Raw genomic sequence first — 14,198 nt, forward strand, 5'->3', positions numbered from 1 at the left:
ACCAGCACAACCCACCCCCTTTCCTCCCCCCGCAACTCCACACACCACATCTACTAACCAGAGTTCTGCAAAGCTTTAGCTCTAGTGGAAATAGCATCAGGTCTCTTTTAACAAGAAGAACAGAGCACACCTAGTTAAAACTCACCACACTCTGGTCAAGGTCCGAACACTCCCCACTTCAGCCAAGAGGAAACTCTGCAGAGGACTGACCTGAGGGAAAGAGCAGCCACAACACAGCAGCAGAGTGCACACAGCATATACCAGAGACACTTCCTGAAGCATCAGGTCTGGGCATATATGAGCTCTTCTGCATAAAGCCATTACTCTCAGGAGCATGAAAAATAACAGGCTTTCCTAACATACAGAAGAAGACAGAGATCTAGACAAAATATCAAGATGAAGCAATTCATCCCAAAAGAAAGAACAAGAAAAAGTCACAACCAAGGATCTAATCCAAACAGATATAAGTAAAATGCCTGATCCAGAATTTAAAGCAATAATCACAAGGATACTAGCTGGGCTTAAGAAAAGCATAGAAGACACCAGGGAGTCCCATACTGCAGAGATAAAAGACCTAAAAACTAGTCAGTTTGAAATTAAACACACACACACACACACACACACACACACACACACACACACACACAATAACTGAGATGCAAAACCAATGGATGTAATGACTAGAAGGATGGAAGAAGCAAAGAATAAATAAGTGATACAGCAGATAAAATTATGGAAAGTAATGAAGATGAAGGAAGAGGGAAAGAAAAATATTGGATCACAAATGTAGACTAAGGGAACACAGTGACACCATAAAGCATAATAACATTTATATCATAGGAATCCCAGAAGAAGAAGAGGGAGAAAAGGGAGAAGGTTTATTTGAAGAAATTATAGCTAAAATTTTCCTCACCTTGGTGAAGGAAACAGATCCAAATTAAGGAGGCACAGAGAACTCCCATCAAAATCAACAAAAGCAGGCCAACACCAAGACATACCATATCTAAATTTGCAAAATATAGAGATAAAGAAAAAATCCTAAAAGCAGCAAGACAAAAGAAGTCCCTAACTTACAAAGGAAGACCAATAAGGTTAGCAGCAGATCTCTCCACAGAAACTTGGCAGGCCAAAAGTAGCATGATATATTCAACATATTGAATGGGAAAAATCTACAGCCAAGAATACTCTATCCAGCAAGGCTATTCATTCAGAATAGAAGGAGAGATGAAGAGTTTCCCAGACAATAAAAACTAAAGGAGTTCATGACCACTAAACCAGCCCTGCAAAAAATATTAAAGGGGATGCTTTGAGTAGGAAAGAAAGACAAAAAGTGACAAAGACTACAAAGGAATAGAGAAAATCTCCAGGAACAACAACAAAAAGTAATAAAATGGCACAAAATTCATATGTATCAATAATTACTCTGAATGTAAATGGACTAAATGCTACAGTAAAAAGACACAGGGTATCAGAATGGATAGAAAAACAAAGCCCATCAATATGCTGTTTACAAGAGACTCACTTTAGACCTAAGACACTTCTAGGGTTTTTTTTGTTTTTTTTTCCACCTGCAGATTGAAAGTGAGGGGATGGAGAAATAGTTACCATGCAAATGAATGTTAAAAGAAAGCTGAAGGATGCCTGGGTGGCTCAGTCAGTTAAGCATCTGCCTTTGGCTCAGGTCATGATCCCAGAGTCCCAGGATCAAGTCCTGCATTGGGCTCCCCACTCAGCAGGGAGTCTGCTTCTCCCTCAGACCCTTCCCCTCTCGTGCTTTCCTTCTTTCACTCTCTCTCAAATAAATAAAATCTTTAAAAAAAAAAGAAAAGAAAGCTGGAGTTGCAATACTTTTATCAGACAAACTGGATTTTAAACCAAAGACTGTAATAAGAGATGAAGAAGGCCACTACATCATAATAAAGCAGTCTATCCAACAAGAACAACTAACAGTTGTAAATATTTATGCCCCCAACTTGGGAGCATCCAAAAATATAAATCAATAAATAACAAACAAAAAGGAACTCACTGATAATAATACAATGCTAGTAGGGGACATTAACACCCCACTTATAGCAAGAGACACATCATCTAAGCAGAAAATCAACAAGGAAGCAATGGCTTTGAATGACACACTAGACCAGATGGACTTCATGGATACATTCAGAACATTTCATCCTTTATAAAGCAGCAGAATACACAGTCTTTTCAAGTGCACATAGTTACATTCTCCAGAACAGATGAGATACTAGGTCACAAATTAGGCTTCAACAAGTACAAACAGATTGAGATCACATCATGCATATTTTCCAATCACAACACTATGAAACTTAAAGTCAATCACAAGAAAAAATGTGGAAAGGCCACAAATACATGGACACTAAAGAACATCCTACTAAAGAATGAATGGGTCAAAGAAGAAATTAAAAAAGAACTTTAAAAATACATGGAAACAAATGAAAATGAAAATATAACAGTCCAAAACCTTTGAGATGCAGCAAAAGTGGTCATAAGAGGGAAGTATATAGCAATACAGGTCTAACTCAAAAAGCAAGAAAACATCTCAAATCTGCAACCCAACCTTACACCTAAAAGGATCTAGAAAAATAACAACAAATGAAGCCTAAAGCCAGCAGAAAGGAAACAATAAACATTAGCGCAGAAATAACTGATATAGAAACAAACAAAAAAAAAAGTATTATACACATTGATGAAACCAGGAGCTGATTCTTCAAAAGAATTAATAAAATTGATAAATCCTTAGCCAAGTTTATCAAAAAGAAAAGAAAAAGGACACGAGTAAATAAAAGTACTAATGAAAGAGAAGAAATCAAAACCACACTGCAGAAATACAAATTATAAGAGAATATTATGAAAAATTATATGCCAACAAATTGGACAACCTGGAAGAAATGGATAAATTCCTAGAAACATATAAACTAGTAAAACTGAAACAGAAAAAAATAGAAAACTTGAACAGACTGATAACCAGAAAAGAAACTGATTCAGTAATCAAAAATCTCCCAACAAACTAAGGTCCAGGGCCAAATGGCTTCCCAGGGGAATTCTACCAAACATTTAAAGAAGAGTTAATACCTATTCTTCTCAAACTCTCCCCAAAAAAATAGAAATGGAAGGAAAACTTCCAAACTTATTCTACGAGTTACCATTATCATTATCTTGATTCATCATCCTGATTCCTAATTCAGACAAAGACCCCACTAAAAAAGAGAACTGCAAGCCAGTATCTCTGATGAACATGGATGCAAAAATTCTCAACAAAATACTAGCAAACTGAATCCAATGGAATATTAAAAGAGTCATTCACCATGATTAAGTAGGATTTATTCCTGGGTTGCAAGGGGTCCTTCAATATTCACAAACAATCAACCTGATATACCATAATAAAAGAAAGGATAAGAACCACATGATCCTCTCAACAGATGCAGAAAAAGCATTTGACAAAGCACAGCACCCATTCTTGATAAAAACCCTCAATAAAGTAGGAATAGAGGGAACAAACCTCAACATCATAAAGGCCACATGTGAAAAACCCACAGCTAATATCATCCACAATGGGGAAAAACTGAAAGCTTTTCCTCTATGGTCAGGAACAAGACACAGATGTCCACTCTGACACTGTTATTTAACACAGTACTGGAAGTTCTAGCCTCAGCAATCAGATAATAAAAAGAAATAAGTCATCCAAATCAGCAAGGAAGAAGTCAAATTTTCACTATATTCAGACAACATGGTACTCTATGCAGAAAACCCAAAAGACTCCACTAAAAAATTGCTAGAACTGATATACAAATTCAATAAAGTTGCAGGATACAAGTCAATGTACAATAATCTGTTGCATTTCTCTACATCAATAATGAAGCAGCACAAAAATAAATCAAGGAATCCCATTTACAATTGCACCAAAACCATAATATACCTAGGACTACACTAACCAAAGTGGCAAAAGATCTGTACACTGAAAACTATAAAACACTTATGAAAGAAATTGAAGATGACCCAAAAAAAAGGAAAAACATTTCATGCTAATAGATTGGAGGAACAAATATTGTTAAAATGTCTAAACTACCCAAAGTAATCTACACATTTCATGCAATCCCTATCAAAATATCAACAACATTTCTCACAGAGCTAGAACAAACAATCCTAAAGCTTGTATTTAACATAAAAGACCCCAAATAGCCAAAGCAATCTGGAAAAAGAAAAGCAAAGTTGGAGACATCACAATTCTGGACTTCAAGTTATATTACAAAGTTGTAGTGATCAAGACAGTATGGTACTGGCACAAAAACAGACATAATGATCAACAGAACAGAATAGAAAATCCACTAATGGACCCACAACTGTATAGTCAATTAATCTTCAACAAAGCAGGAAAGAACATCCAAAGGCAAAAAATACAGTCTCTTCAACAAATGGGTGCTGTAATTCACCACAGACTCTGGGCACCCAGGCAGGTGTACACAGCCAAATCCTCTACTGTCGAACGGTCGCTCAATGGTGCCCAGAGGGCCTTAGTCCACGAAGAGGCAATATACCATTTTCCAAATATACTCCAGGAAGGGGAACAGTCTCTCTCAGTGCAACCCAGGGGATCGCCACACCACAGAATCTTGCATGAACCCTACAGGCCACTTATTCTCCCTCTCTCCCTGAAAAGAGCTCCCTCCCCTCTGCGGCACCTGGCTTTTCTCTCCCCCAATTCACATCTCCGTATCTCCCTTCTGCCACATTCTCTCCCTCAAAATGTGCAGATTGTTTTCTTAATCCTCAAATCAATTTCCTAGTGGTTCAAAATGATTAGATGTTGATCTAGCTGTGTTCAAGGGACGAAGTAAGCCAGGGTTCCCCTACTACTCCACCATCTTAACTCCTCCACCCCAGTTTTCATAGTATTCTTATACTCAATAATATACAAAAAAATGTTCTGAAATATCTATTTCAAACATTACTAAATAAATTTATATCCTCATAGATTGTCATTTATTCAAGCATTTATTGCTATAAATAAAACCTTTTAATAATCAAAGAATACCCAAAATAATATTGCTTATAGCAGAAATAATGAATAAAAATTTATCAGTAAACTGAAAAACTATTATTTAGATAGATTTATTTAAATCTCTACCACAAAATTCTGCCATCATTAGGTGTACCTATAGTTCTTTAAAGCATACTCAATTTGTGATGCATTCTATTCATGTTTTTTACACGATGGTTTTTTTCTTCAATCATTCTGACATTTTTAATTTCTTTTAAATTAATTTCCTCAGCTTAAAAATATACTGTAGTATCATCTCACTTTTTTAAAAAATCTCCCATTAATCCTATTTCTGGCAGCTAAGGCATTATCCTTCCTCTGTTCCAAATTTTCTCAGAAAAGTTTCTATACTTGGTAATTATATATTAACCCATTGCAATTCTGTATCCATTCCTGAAAGTTACTAAAATTCCAAAGATGCAACATCTCTTCAACAGAAGTTTTCAAAATAGTTTTGCTTCCATGATAATTTTTCTTGACCTTTAAAAATATCCTTCATTTTTTAAATCATTCTTTTCTCTTAAACTAAGTGATAATAAGCCATTTCTCTGTTTTTCCTCCTACCTACTGGAATTAATTTTCTGTTACCTTCATTGGTCCCACTGCTTTGTATCCATAAAATGAAACTGCCCGAAGGCTTTGTTCTTAGCTCTCATACATCTGATCCCTATATTTTCTTGTGAGTTTGGCTTTAACCATGCCCTCAAACCACTGACTACTGAATTTACATCTTAGACCTAGAACATTATTTCTGAATTTTAGTTCTTCATTTCCAATGCCTGGTTGATATCTATATATCAATATACTGCCTCAAATAAACATGACCAAACTTAACATTCTACCAAAACTCTTCAAATGCTGCCATTTCTGTAAACTAAGTTACTTTTTGTCCCAGTTACTGAGGTTCAAAATACCAAAAGAACATTTTCTCACTTATTCTTTTTTCATATTCATATTATTCATATTTGATCAGTTAAAAAAATCCTGTCAAATCGTTACACTGTCCTTTGATATACAATGTTGATTGTATGACTGTGAAACCAAGACAGACTTGAAATCCCAGCTTCATGACTGACTATATGTCTGATAATGGGTAAAATCTTAAACTTTACTATATTTCATTTTTTTCTGTGAAATAATATCTTTCCACACCAAAGAATATGATGAAGAATAAATATTCTTCAGAAAGTCCTTCCCTATCTAGCCCAAGCCTTCATCCTTTTTGTCCCATGTTACTACTTTATTTTCTTTTCTTTAGAAATTAACACGATCTGACATTCTATGCTGATTTTGTTTTCTTTTGTTTTTTCTGCTTACATGTTTATTTCCTGTGCCTTCCCACTGAACTTTATGAAAGCAGAACCTTTGTTGGTATTATTTACCACTGAGTCCAGAATAATCTCATTCACGTATTAGGTGATCAATACATATCTGGTAAAGGAATGAAGGAATAAAATATATAAAATGCCTATCACAATGACTTTTACTGAGTGTCTGTCCTCTAAACTCCGTCTTCTTCTTTGCCACTATTGTCTGCCTGTATCAACTCTAATCACAACATTTCTGCCCTACAGTAATTTATCCCTCTGCGCTCATCTGTCTCCTAACCCCCATTAATCTGCTAGCAAAACACTGGATTAATTTCCTTTAAAAAACTTTGTCAATAATGTTTTTTCATAGAGCACCAACTATGGTAGAACCACTCTATTTTCCTCCTCAAATAACTACAATAGATCTTCACTGCATTCATTAAGATGTCTAAACTCCAAGGTTCTTTTCAAAGCCCCACTAACTTTCTACTCATGCTTAAATGAACATCAGTCATTTTGATTGTCCTTAAAAAAAGTCATGTTAAAAAAACAAAGTCAAGTGTGTTCCTACCTTTGATTATACCATAATACCCACTAGAATACATAAATGAAATTCTTCTTTTAGGGCCCAGGTTAAGACACCCAGAATTAAATACTGCCTCATTTTCTATTTCTCTAAAATTTTTAACTATTATTTCAAAATCATTAATATACTCATAACTTTTTATAAATAATTGTACACAGTTATAAAGTTTTCTAACTTTCTAATCTCCATGCATAATCACTGTTCATTGTTTATATATACTTTCAAATGTAATCACTGTTCAACTGATTTTCTATTCTTCATCAAATGTCAATGTATAGATAGATAGATACATTTAGATATACTTAGAACATATTATAAATATGTTCTGCAACATACTTTTTTATTTCCTATGTACTTGTACTTTTCTAACACCTGCAGAGCTCATCTCTTTTAAATTTTACATAATTTATCTGCCCTAATACTCATGTCATGAAGCATTTTTTAAAAATTTTTATCTATCCATTTAAGTATTTTGTAACCTACAACTAGATATCGTTTCTCAAGCACTTCTTTCAGCATGTTAAAAAAAATCAGGATATAATGATTATTTCAACATGCCATGTCACCAAATTAAGAATTTATTATTTTTATCCACTTCCACTAATATTCCAAATTGTCCTTTAAGGCACTGAAAAAAAAAAAAAAACCTACTTCCCAATGGACTAACTCAAATATGGAAAACCTGAAAAAAATTAGAGATCCATTATCTTTTAAAAGAAAACAAGTATTTTTAATCAACAAAATCTTCAAGAACTAAAAAATGAAAATAGCAAGGTGGAAGAATATAAGATTAAATTAAAATATCAATTGTATTTCTATATATTAGTAACAAACAATCCAAAAATGAATTTAAGAAAATAATTCCAATCACAATATCAAAATGAATAAAATACATAGAAATAGGGGCGCCTGGGTGGTTCAGTTGTTAAGTCTCTTCCTTCAACTCAGGTCGTGCTTCTCCCTCTCCCACTCCCCCTGCTTGTGTTCCTTCTCTCACTGTGTCTCTCTGTCAAATAAATAAATAAAATCTTAAAAAAAAATACATAGAAATAAATTTATTTTATTTTATTTTATTATGTTATGTTAGTCACCATACAATACATCATTAGTTTTTTTGTTTTTGTTTTTGTTTTATGATTTTATTTATTTGACAGAGAGAAAGAGAGAGAGAGCACAAGCAGGGGGAGGGAGAAACAGGCTTCCTGATGAGCAGGGAGCCCAATGTGGGACTCGATCCCAGGACACTGGGATCATGACCTGAGCTGAAGGCAGACGTTTAACTGACTGAGCCACCCAGGCACCCACATCATTAGTTTTTGATGTAGTGATCCATGATTCATTGTTTTCATATAATACCCAGTGCTCCATGCAGAACGTGCCCTCCTTAATACCCATCCCCCCACCCCCCTCCCCTCTAAAACCCTCAGTTTGTTTCTCAGAGTCCATAGTCTCTCATGGTTCATCTCTCCCTCCAATTTCCCCCCCTTCATTTTTCGCTTCCTTCTCCTAATGTCCTCCATGCTATTTCTTATGTTCCACAAATAAGTGAAACCATATGATAATTGACGTTCTCTGCTTGACTTATTTCACTTAGCATAATCTCCTCCAGTCCCATCCATGTTGATGTAAAAGTTGGGTATTCATCCTTTCTGATGGCTGAGTAATATTCCATTGTATATATGGACCACATCTTCTTTATCCATTCATCTGTTGAAGGGCATGTCAGCTCTTTCCACATTTTGGCTATTGCAGACATTGCTGCTATGAACATTGGGGTGCATATGGCCCTTCTTTTCACTACATCTGTGTCTTTGGGGTAAATACCCAGGAGTGCAATTGCTGGGTCATAGGGTAGTTCTATTTTTAATTTTTTGAGGCACCTCCACACTGTTTTCCAAAGTGGCTGTACCAACTTGCATTCCCACCAACAGTGTAAGACGGTTCCCCTTTCTCCACAACCTCTCCAACATTTGTTGTTTCTTGCCCTGTCAATTTTTGCCATTCTAACTGCTGTAAGGTGGTATCTCAATGTGGTTTTGATTTGAATTTCCCTGATGGCTAAAGATGATGAACATTTTTTCATGTGTCTGTTAGCTATTTGTATGTCTTCTTTCTATGTCTTCTTTGGAGAAGTGTCTGTTCATGTCTTCTGTCCATTTTTTGACTGTCCGTTTTTTGTGTGTTGAGTTTGAGAAGTTCTTTATAGATCTTGGATATCAGCCCTTTGTAGTGTCATTTGCAAAAATCTTCCCCCATTCTGTGGTTTACCTCTTTGTTTTGTTGACTGTTTCCTTTGCTGTGCAGAAGCTTTTTATCTTGACGAAGTCCCAAAAGTTCATTTTTGCTTTTGTTTCACTAGCCTTTGGAGATGAATCTTGAAAGAAGTGACTGTGGCCGATGTCAAAGAGGTTACTGCCTATGTTCTCCTCTAGGATTTTGATGGATTCCTATCTCACGTTGAGGTCTTTCATCCATTTTGAGTCTATCTTTGTGTATGGTGTTAGAGAATGGTTGAGTTTCATTCTTCTGTATACAGCCACCCGATTTTCCCAACATAATTTATTGAAGAGACTGTCTTTTTTCCATTGCATATTTTTTCCTGCTTTGTCAAAGATTATTTGACCATAGAGTTGAGGGTCCATATCTGGGTTCTCTATTCTGTTCCATTGGTCTATATGTCTGTTTTTGTGCCAGTACCATGCTGTCTTGGTGATCACTGCTTTATAAAAAACTTGAAATTGGGCAACATGATGCCCCCAGCTTTGTTTTTCTTTTTCAACATTTCCTTGGCAATTCGGGGTCTTTTCTGATTCCATACAAATTTTAGGGTTGTTTGTTCCAGGGCTTTGAAAAATGTCATTGGAATTTTGATCTGGATGGCATTAAATTTATAACTGCAAAACTTGCACAATGAAAACTATAAAACAATGTTGAGAGAATTAAAGAATATCTAAATAAATTGAGAGATAGTTCACATTCAAGAATGAAAGTTCTCACTACCGTAAAGATGGCAATCTCCACAAATTGATTTATAAATTCAATGGAATCTTTATCACTATCGCAGAAGGAATCATTGCAGAAATTGACAAGCTGATCCTAAAATTCATTTGTAAATGCAAGGGTTTGTATATATGCATACATATATACAATCCACTCAGTAGCCAAAGCAATATTGAAAAAAAAAGAGCAAAGTTGGAGGACTCACACTTCCCTATTTCAAAACTTAACTACAAAGCACCTACAATAATCAGACTGTGTGCTACTGACATAAGGATAAAATATATAGACCATTGGAATATAATTGAGAATCCAGAAATTAACCTTACATTTTATGGCCAATTGATTTCTGACAAAGATATCTAGACAATTCACCTGGGAAAGAATAATCTTTTCAACAAATGGGGCTGCTGTAATTGAGTATCTCACATGCAAAAAAAATGAAATTAGATCCTTACTTTACACCACACATAAAAATTCATTCAAAATGAAACACAGTCTAAATTTCAACAAAGTTATGAAACTTCTAGGAAAAAACAAAAAATTTTGTGACATTAGGCAGATTTCTTAGATACAACACCAAAAGCATGATCCATAAAAGAAAAAATTCATAACCTGGATGTCTGAAAACTCAAAATTTTTCTGCTCTAAAAGAGAACATCAAGAAAATGAAAAGATGAGCTAGAGGCTGAGAAAAAAATATTTGCAATACATATATCTGATAAAGGATTTATATCCATTTAGCTACTCTTACAACACAATAAGACAAACAACCCACTTTCAAAATGAGCAAAAAATTTGTAGAGACATTTGACAAATGTCTGTGTGTAATTGATAAGCAGATGGAAAATGCTTATCACCATTACTCATTAGGGAAATAAAAATTAAAACCAAAATAAAATACCACTTTATACTTACTAGAATATCTATAGTGTAAAATACAAAAAGTACTAATTGTTTGAAAGGACATACAGAAACTAAAACCCTCATGCATTTTTGGTTTCTACTGTTTAGAAAGTAATTTAGTTTTTCACAAAATTAAGCATAAACTTACCATACATACCCGCAATTGCACTCCTAAGAATCTACCCAAGAAAAATGAAAACATATGTCCACACAAAAACATGTAAGAAGTAGCTGTTCATAACAGTATCATTCATAATAGCAAAAACTGAAAATAATCTAAACGTCCTTCAACTGATGAATGAATAAAAAAATGTAGTATATTCATATAATGGAAAATTACTCAGCAAAAAAAGTAATTAACTACTGATAAATGCTACAACATAAATAAGCCTCAAACACATCACACTAAGCAAACAAAGGCAGCTGAATAAGACTGTGTATTGTATGACTTGATTCATATAAAATGTTTAGAAAAGCAAATGTATAGAAACGGAAACCAAACCAATAGTACCTAAGAGGTTGGGAGTCAAGATTAACTACAAAAGGAAAGAGGGAAACTTTTGGAATGGTGGAAATTTCTAACACTGGAATGTGGAGATGGTTATACAGCACCATTAATATACTAAAATCATTAAATCACATATATAAAATGAGTGAAGTTTACAGTATATAAGCTATACATCCTCAAACCTATTAAAACATCATGGAAATCAAAAACTATATTTGTTTCTCCACAATTTGATATTTTTATGCTCAGCATTTTTTATGCAGTAGGCATATAAGCTTCTATAAATTCTCAGATATAAGATATTACTAATGTGTTCACTAGTTTATGAAATTTTAGATAAATGATACAGTATATATTAGTTCATATAACTTAGGTTTATCTGAAATGAAACTCTAATGAATCCAATTACCTTTTTCAAAGCAGGGCAGAAATTAAAGAAAAGTCGGTGGCTATATGCTTTGAATCTTTCAGGAAGATGCCAGTTCTGAATTATTTCTTCATCAGAAATCACGTGATGATCCAGTGCTTTGAGAGGCCATATACTGTTGACAAGAACATGTCTATATCCTTTTTTAAGGCTCACTGGACAATCGAACATAGTGAGGGCAATGAGACTTGGACAGGCAGATAACATACATATATTCTTTAACTTTGCAAACCCATTGTCATGAAGATAGAGGAGTTTTAGTTTCTTCAATCCACTCCAAAATTTGGTATCTGGTAGACTCTTTATCTGAAATATTATTAATAATAACATCTTAAATACAAATATTAATTTTCTATAAGTTACATGGAAAATGGAAAAACATTCAACATCTTCTAAAATTCAGTATTTTCCAAAATGGCAAATTTCTCATTAATAAGCCAAAAAAGAATCTCTAATTATCCAATAGTGACTGGAGTAAAAACATAATACACTGTTCATCTAGATTATGTTATCATTGTTAGTATAATTAAATGAATAGACATATATACTTTGTTCAGTAAAAATTCCTTTGTCATAGGCCAATTCTAAAATTTTCTAAACATAAAGAATTAAGGAGCCATATAAATCAATGTGATACACCACATTAAAAAAAATGAAGGATAAAAGTCATATGATCATATCAATAGACAGAGAAAAGGAATTTGACAAAATTCAACATTTATTCATGATAAAAACTCTCAACAAGTAGGTACAGAGGGAATGTACCTCAAAATAATAAAGGCCATATATGACAAGCCCACAGCTAACATCATATTCAATGATGAAAATTGAAAGCTTTTCCTCTAAGATCAGGAACAAGGCAAAGATGTCCACTCTTTCCACTTTTATTCAACACAATATTAAAAGTGCCAGCCAGAGTAATTAATCAAGGAAAAGAAACAAAAGGCATGCAAATCAGAAAGGAAGTAACAAAACTGTCAGCGTTTGCAGATGACATATGATATACAGATAATCCTAAAGACTTCACCAAAAAAATCTTAAAGCTAACAAATCAATTAAAGTTCCAGGATACAAAATCAATATACAAATATCTGCTGCATTTCTATACACTAATATTAAGCTATAAGAAAAATTAAGAACACAATCCCATTTAAAATTACAGCAAAAAGAGAAAATACCTAGGATGAATTTAACCAAGGAGGTGAAAGATCTGCACACTGAAAACTATGAGACATGGATAAAAGAAGGAGGAAGAGACAAATAAATGAAAAGATATTCCATGCTCTGGATTGAGAGAAAAAAATGTTAAAATAATACTACCCAAAACAATCTACATATTCAGTGTAATCCCTTCTAAATTCCAAAGGCATTTTTCACAGAAATAGAAAAAAGAATCCCAAAATGTATATGGAAACACAGAAGACCCCAAATAGCCAAAGCAATCCTGAAAGAGAATAAAGCTGGAGGCATCATGCACCCTGATTTTTAAACTATATTACAAACGTATAGTAATCAAAATGTTATGGTATTGGCATAAAAACAGACACAGAGATCAATGTAACAGAACTCAGAGACCAGAAATAAACCCATGTATAGATGGTCAGTTGATTTATGATGGTGTCAAGAATATACAATGAGGAAAGGGCAGTGTCTTCACAAATTTGCATATCATCCTTGCACAGGAACCATGCTAATCTTCTCCGTATCATTCCATTTTTAGTATATATGCTGCCAAAGCAAGCATAAGGGCAGTCTCTTCAATAAATGGTGTTGGGAAAACTGGACAGCAACATGTAAAAAAAAAAAAAAAAAGTCGTAAAACTGGGCCTCTATCTCACACCATACACAAAAATTAGTTCAAAATGGATTAAAGTCTAAAACCTAAGACCTGAAACTATAAAACTCCTAAAAGAAAACATAGGTAGTACACTCCTTCACAATAGCTTTGGTGGTGATTTTTGGTTTTGACACAAAAAGCAAAAGACACAAAGGCAAAAACACATCAGGTAAAAATACATCAAATGAAGAAGCTTCTGCACAGCAAAGGAAATCATCAAAAAAAAAAAAAAAAGAAAAGGCAAGCTACTGAATGGAAGAAAATATTTGCAAATCATATATGTAATAAGGGGATAATATCCAAAATATATAAAGAACTCATACAAGCCAATACCAAAATAAAATCCAATTAAAAAATGGGCAGTGAATCTGAATAGACATTTCCTAAAGAAAACATCCAGATGACCAACATGGTACATGAAGAGATCACTATCAATAATCAAAACAAACAGGGAAATACAAATCAAAACCACAATGAGATATCATGTCACACCTGCTAGAATGGCCATTGTCCAAAGGACAGGAAATAAGTATTTGCAAGGATGTGGAGGAAAGGGAACCCTTATGCA

At 34.0% G+C, this 14,198-nt stretch overlaps 1 protein-coding gene and 1 non-coding gene across 3 annotated transcripts in view; both read right to left on the bottom strand.

Annotated features, from left to right (window-relative positions):
• LRRIQ3 (leucine rich repeats and IQ motif containing 3) overlaps positions 1–14,198 on the bottom strand; it is a 203,237-nt gene that overhangs the window by 161,648 nt on the left and 27,391 nt on the right. The window contains exons 2-3 of one of the 2 annotated variants that reach the window (XM_027606977.1): positions 13,369–13,572; positions 11,776–12,099 (exon numbers count right to left, since the gene is read on the bottom strand). In XM_027606977.1, coding sequence (XP_027462778.1) covers positions 11,776–12,099; positions 13,369–13,383 — 339 coding nt within the window. In that variant the 5' untranslated portion in view covers positions 13,384–13,572. The remainder of the gene's footprint in view (positions 1–11,775; positions 12,100–13,368; positions 13,573–14,198) is intronic. The other variant, XM_027606968.2, reaches the window with a different exon arrangement.
• Positions 13,430–13,537, bottom strand: LOC113917296. Its single transcript, XR_003518196.1, has one exon. It is a non-coding gene; the product is annotated as a U6 spliceosomal RNA (small nuclear RNA).

The sequence above is a fragment of the Zalophus californianus genome, chromosome 4, assembly GCF_009762305.2.
Source record: "Zalophus californianus isolate mZalCal1 chromosome 4, mZalCal1.pri.v2, whole genome shotgun sequence".
NCBI lineage: Eukaryota > Metazoa > Chordata > Mammalia > Carnivora > Otariidae > Zalophus > Zalophus californianus.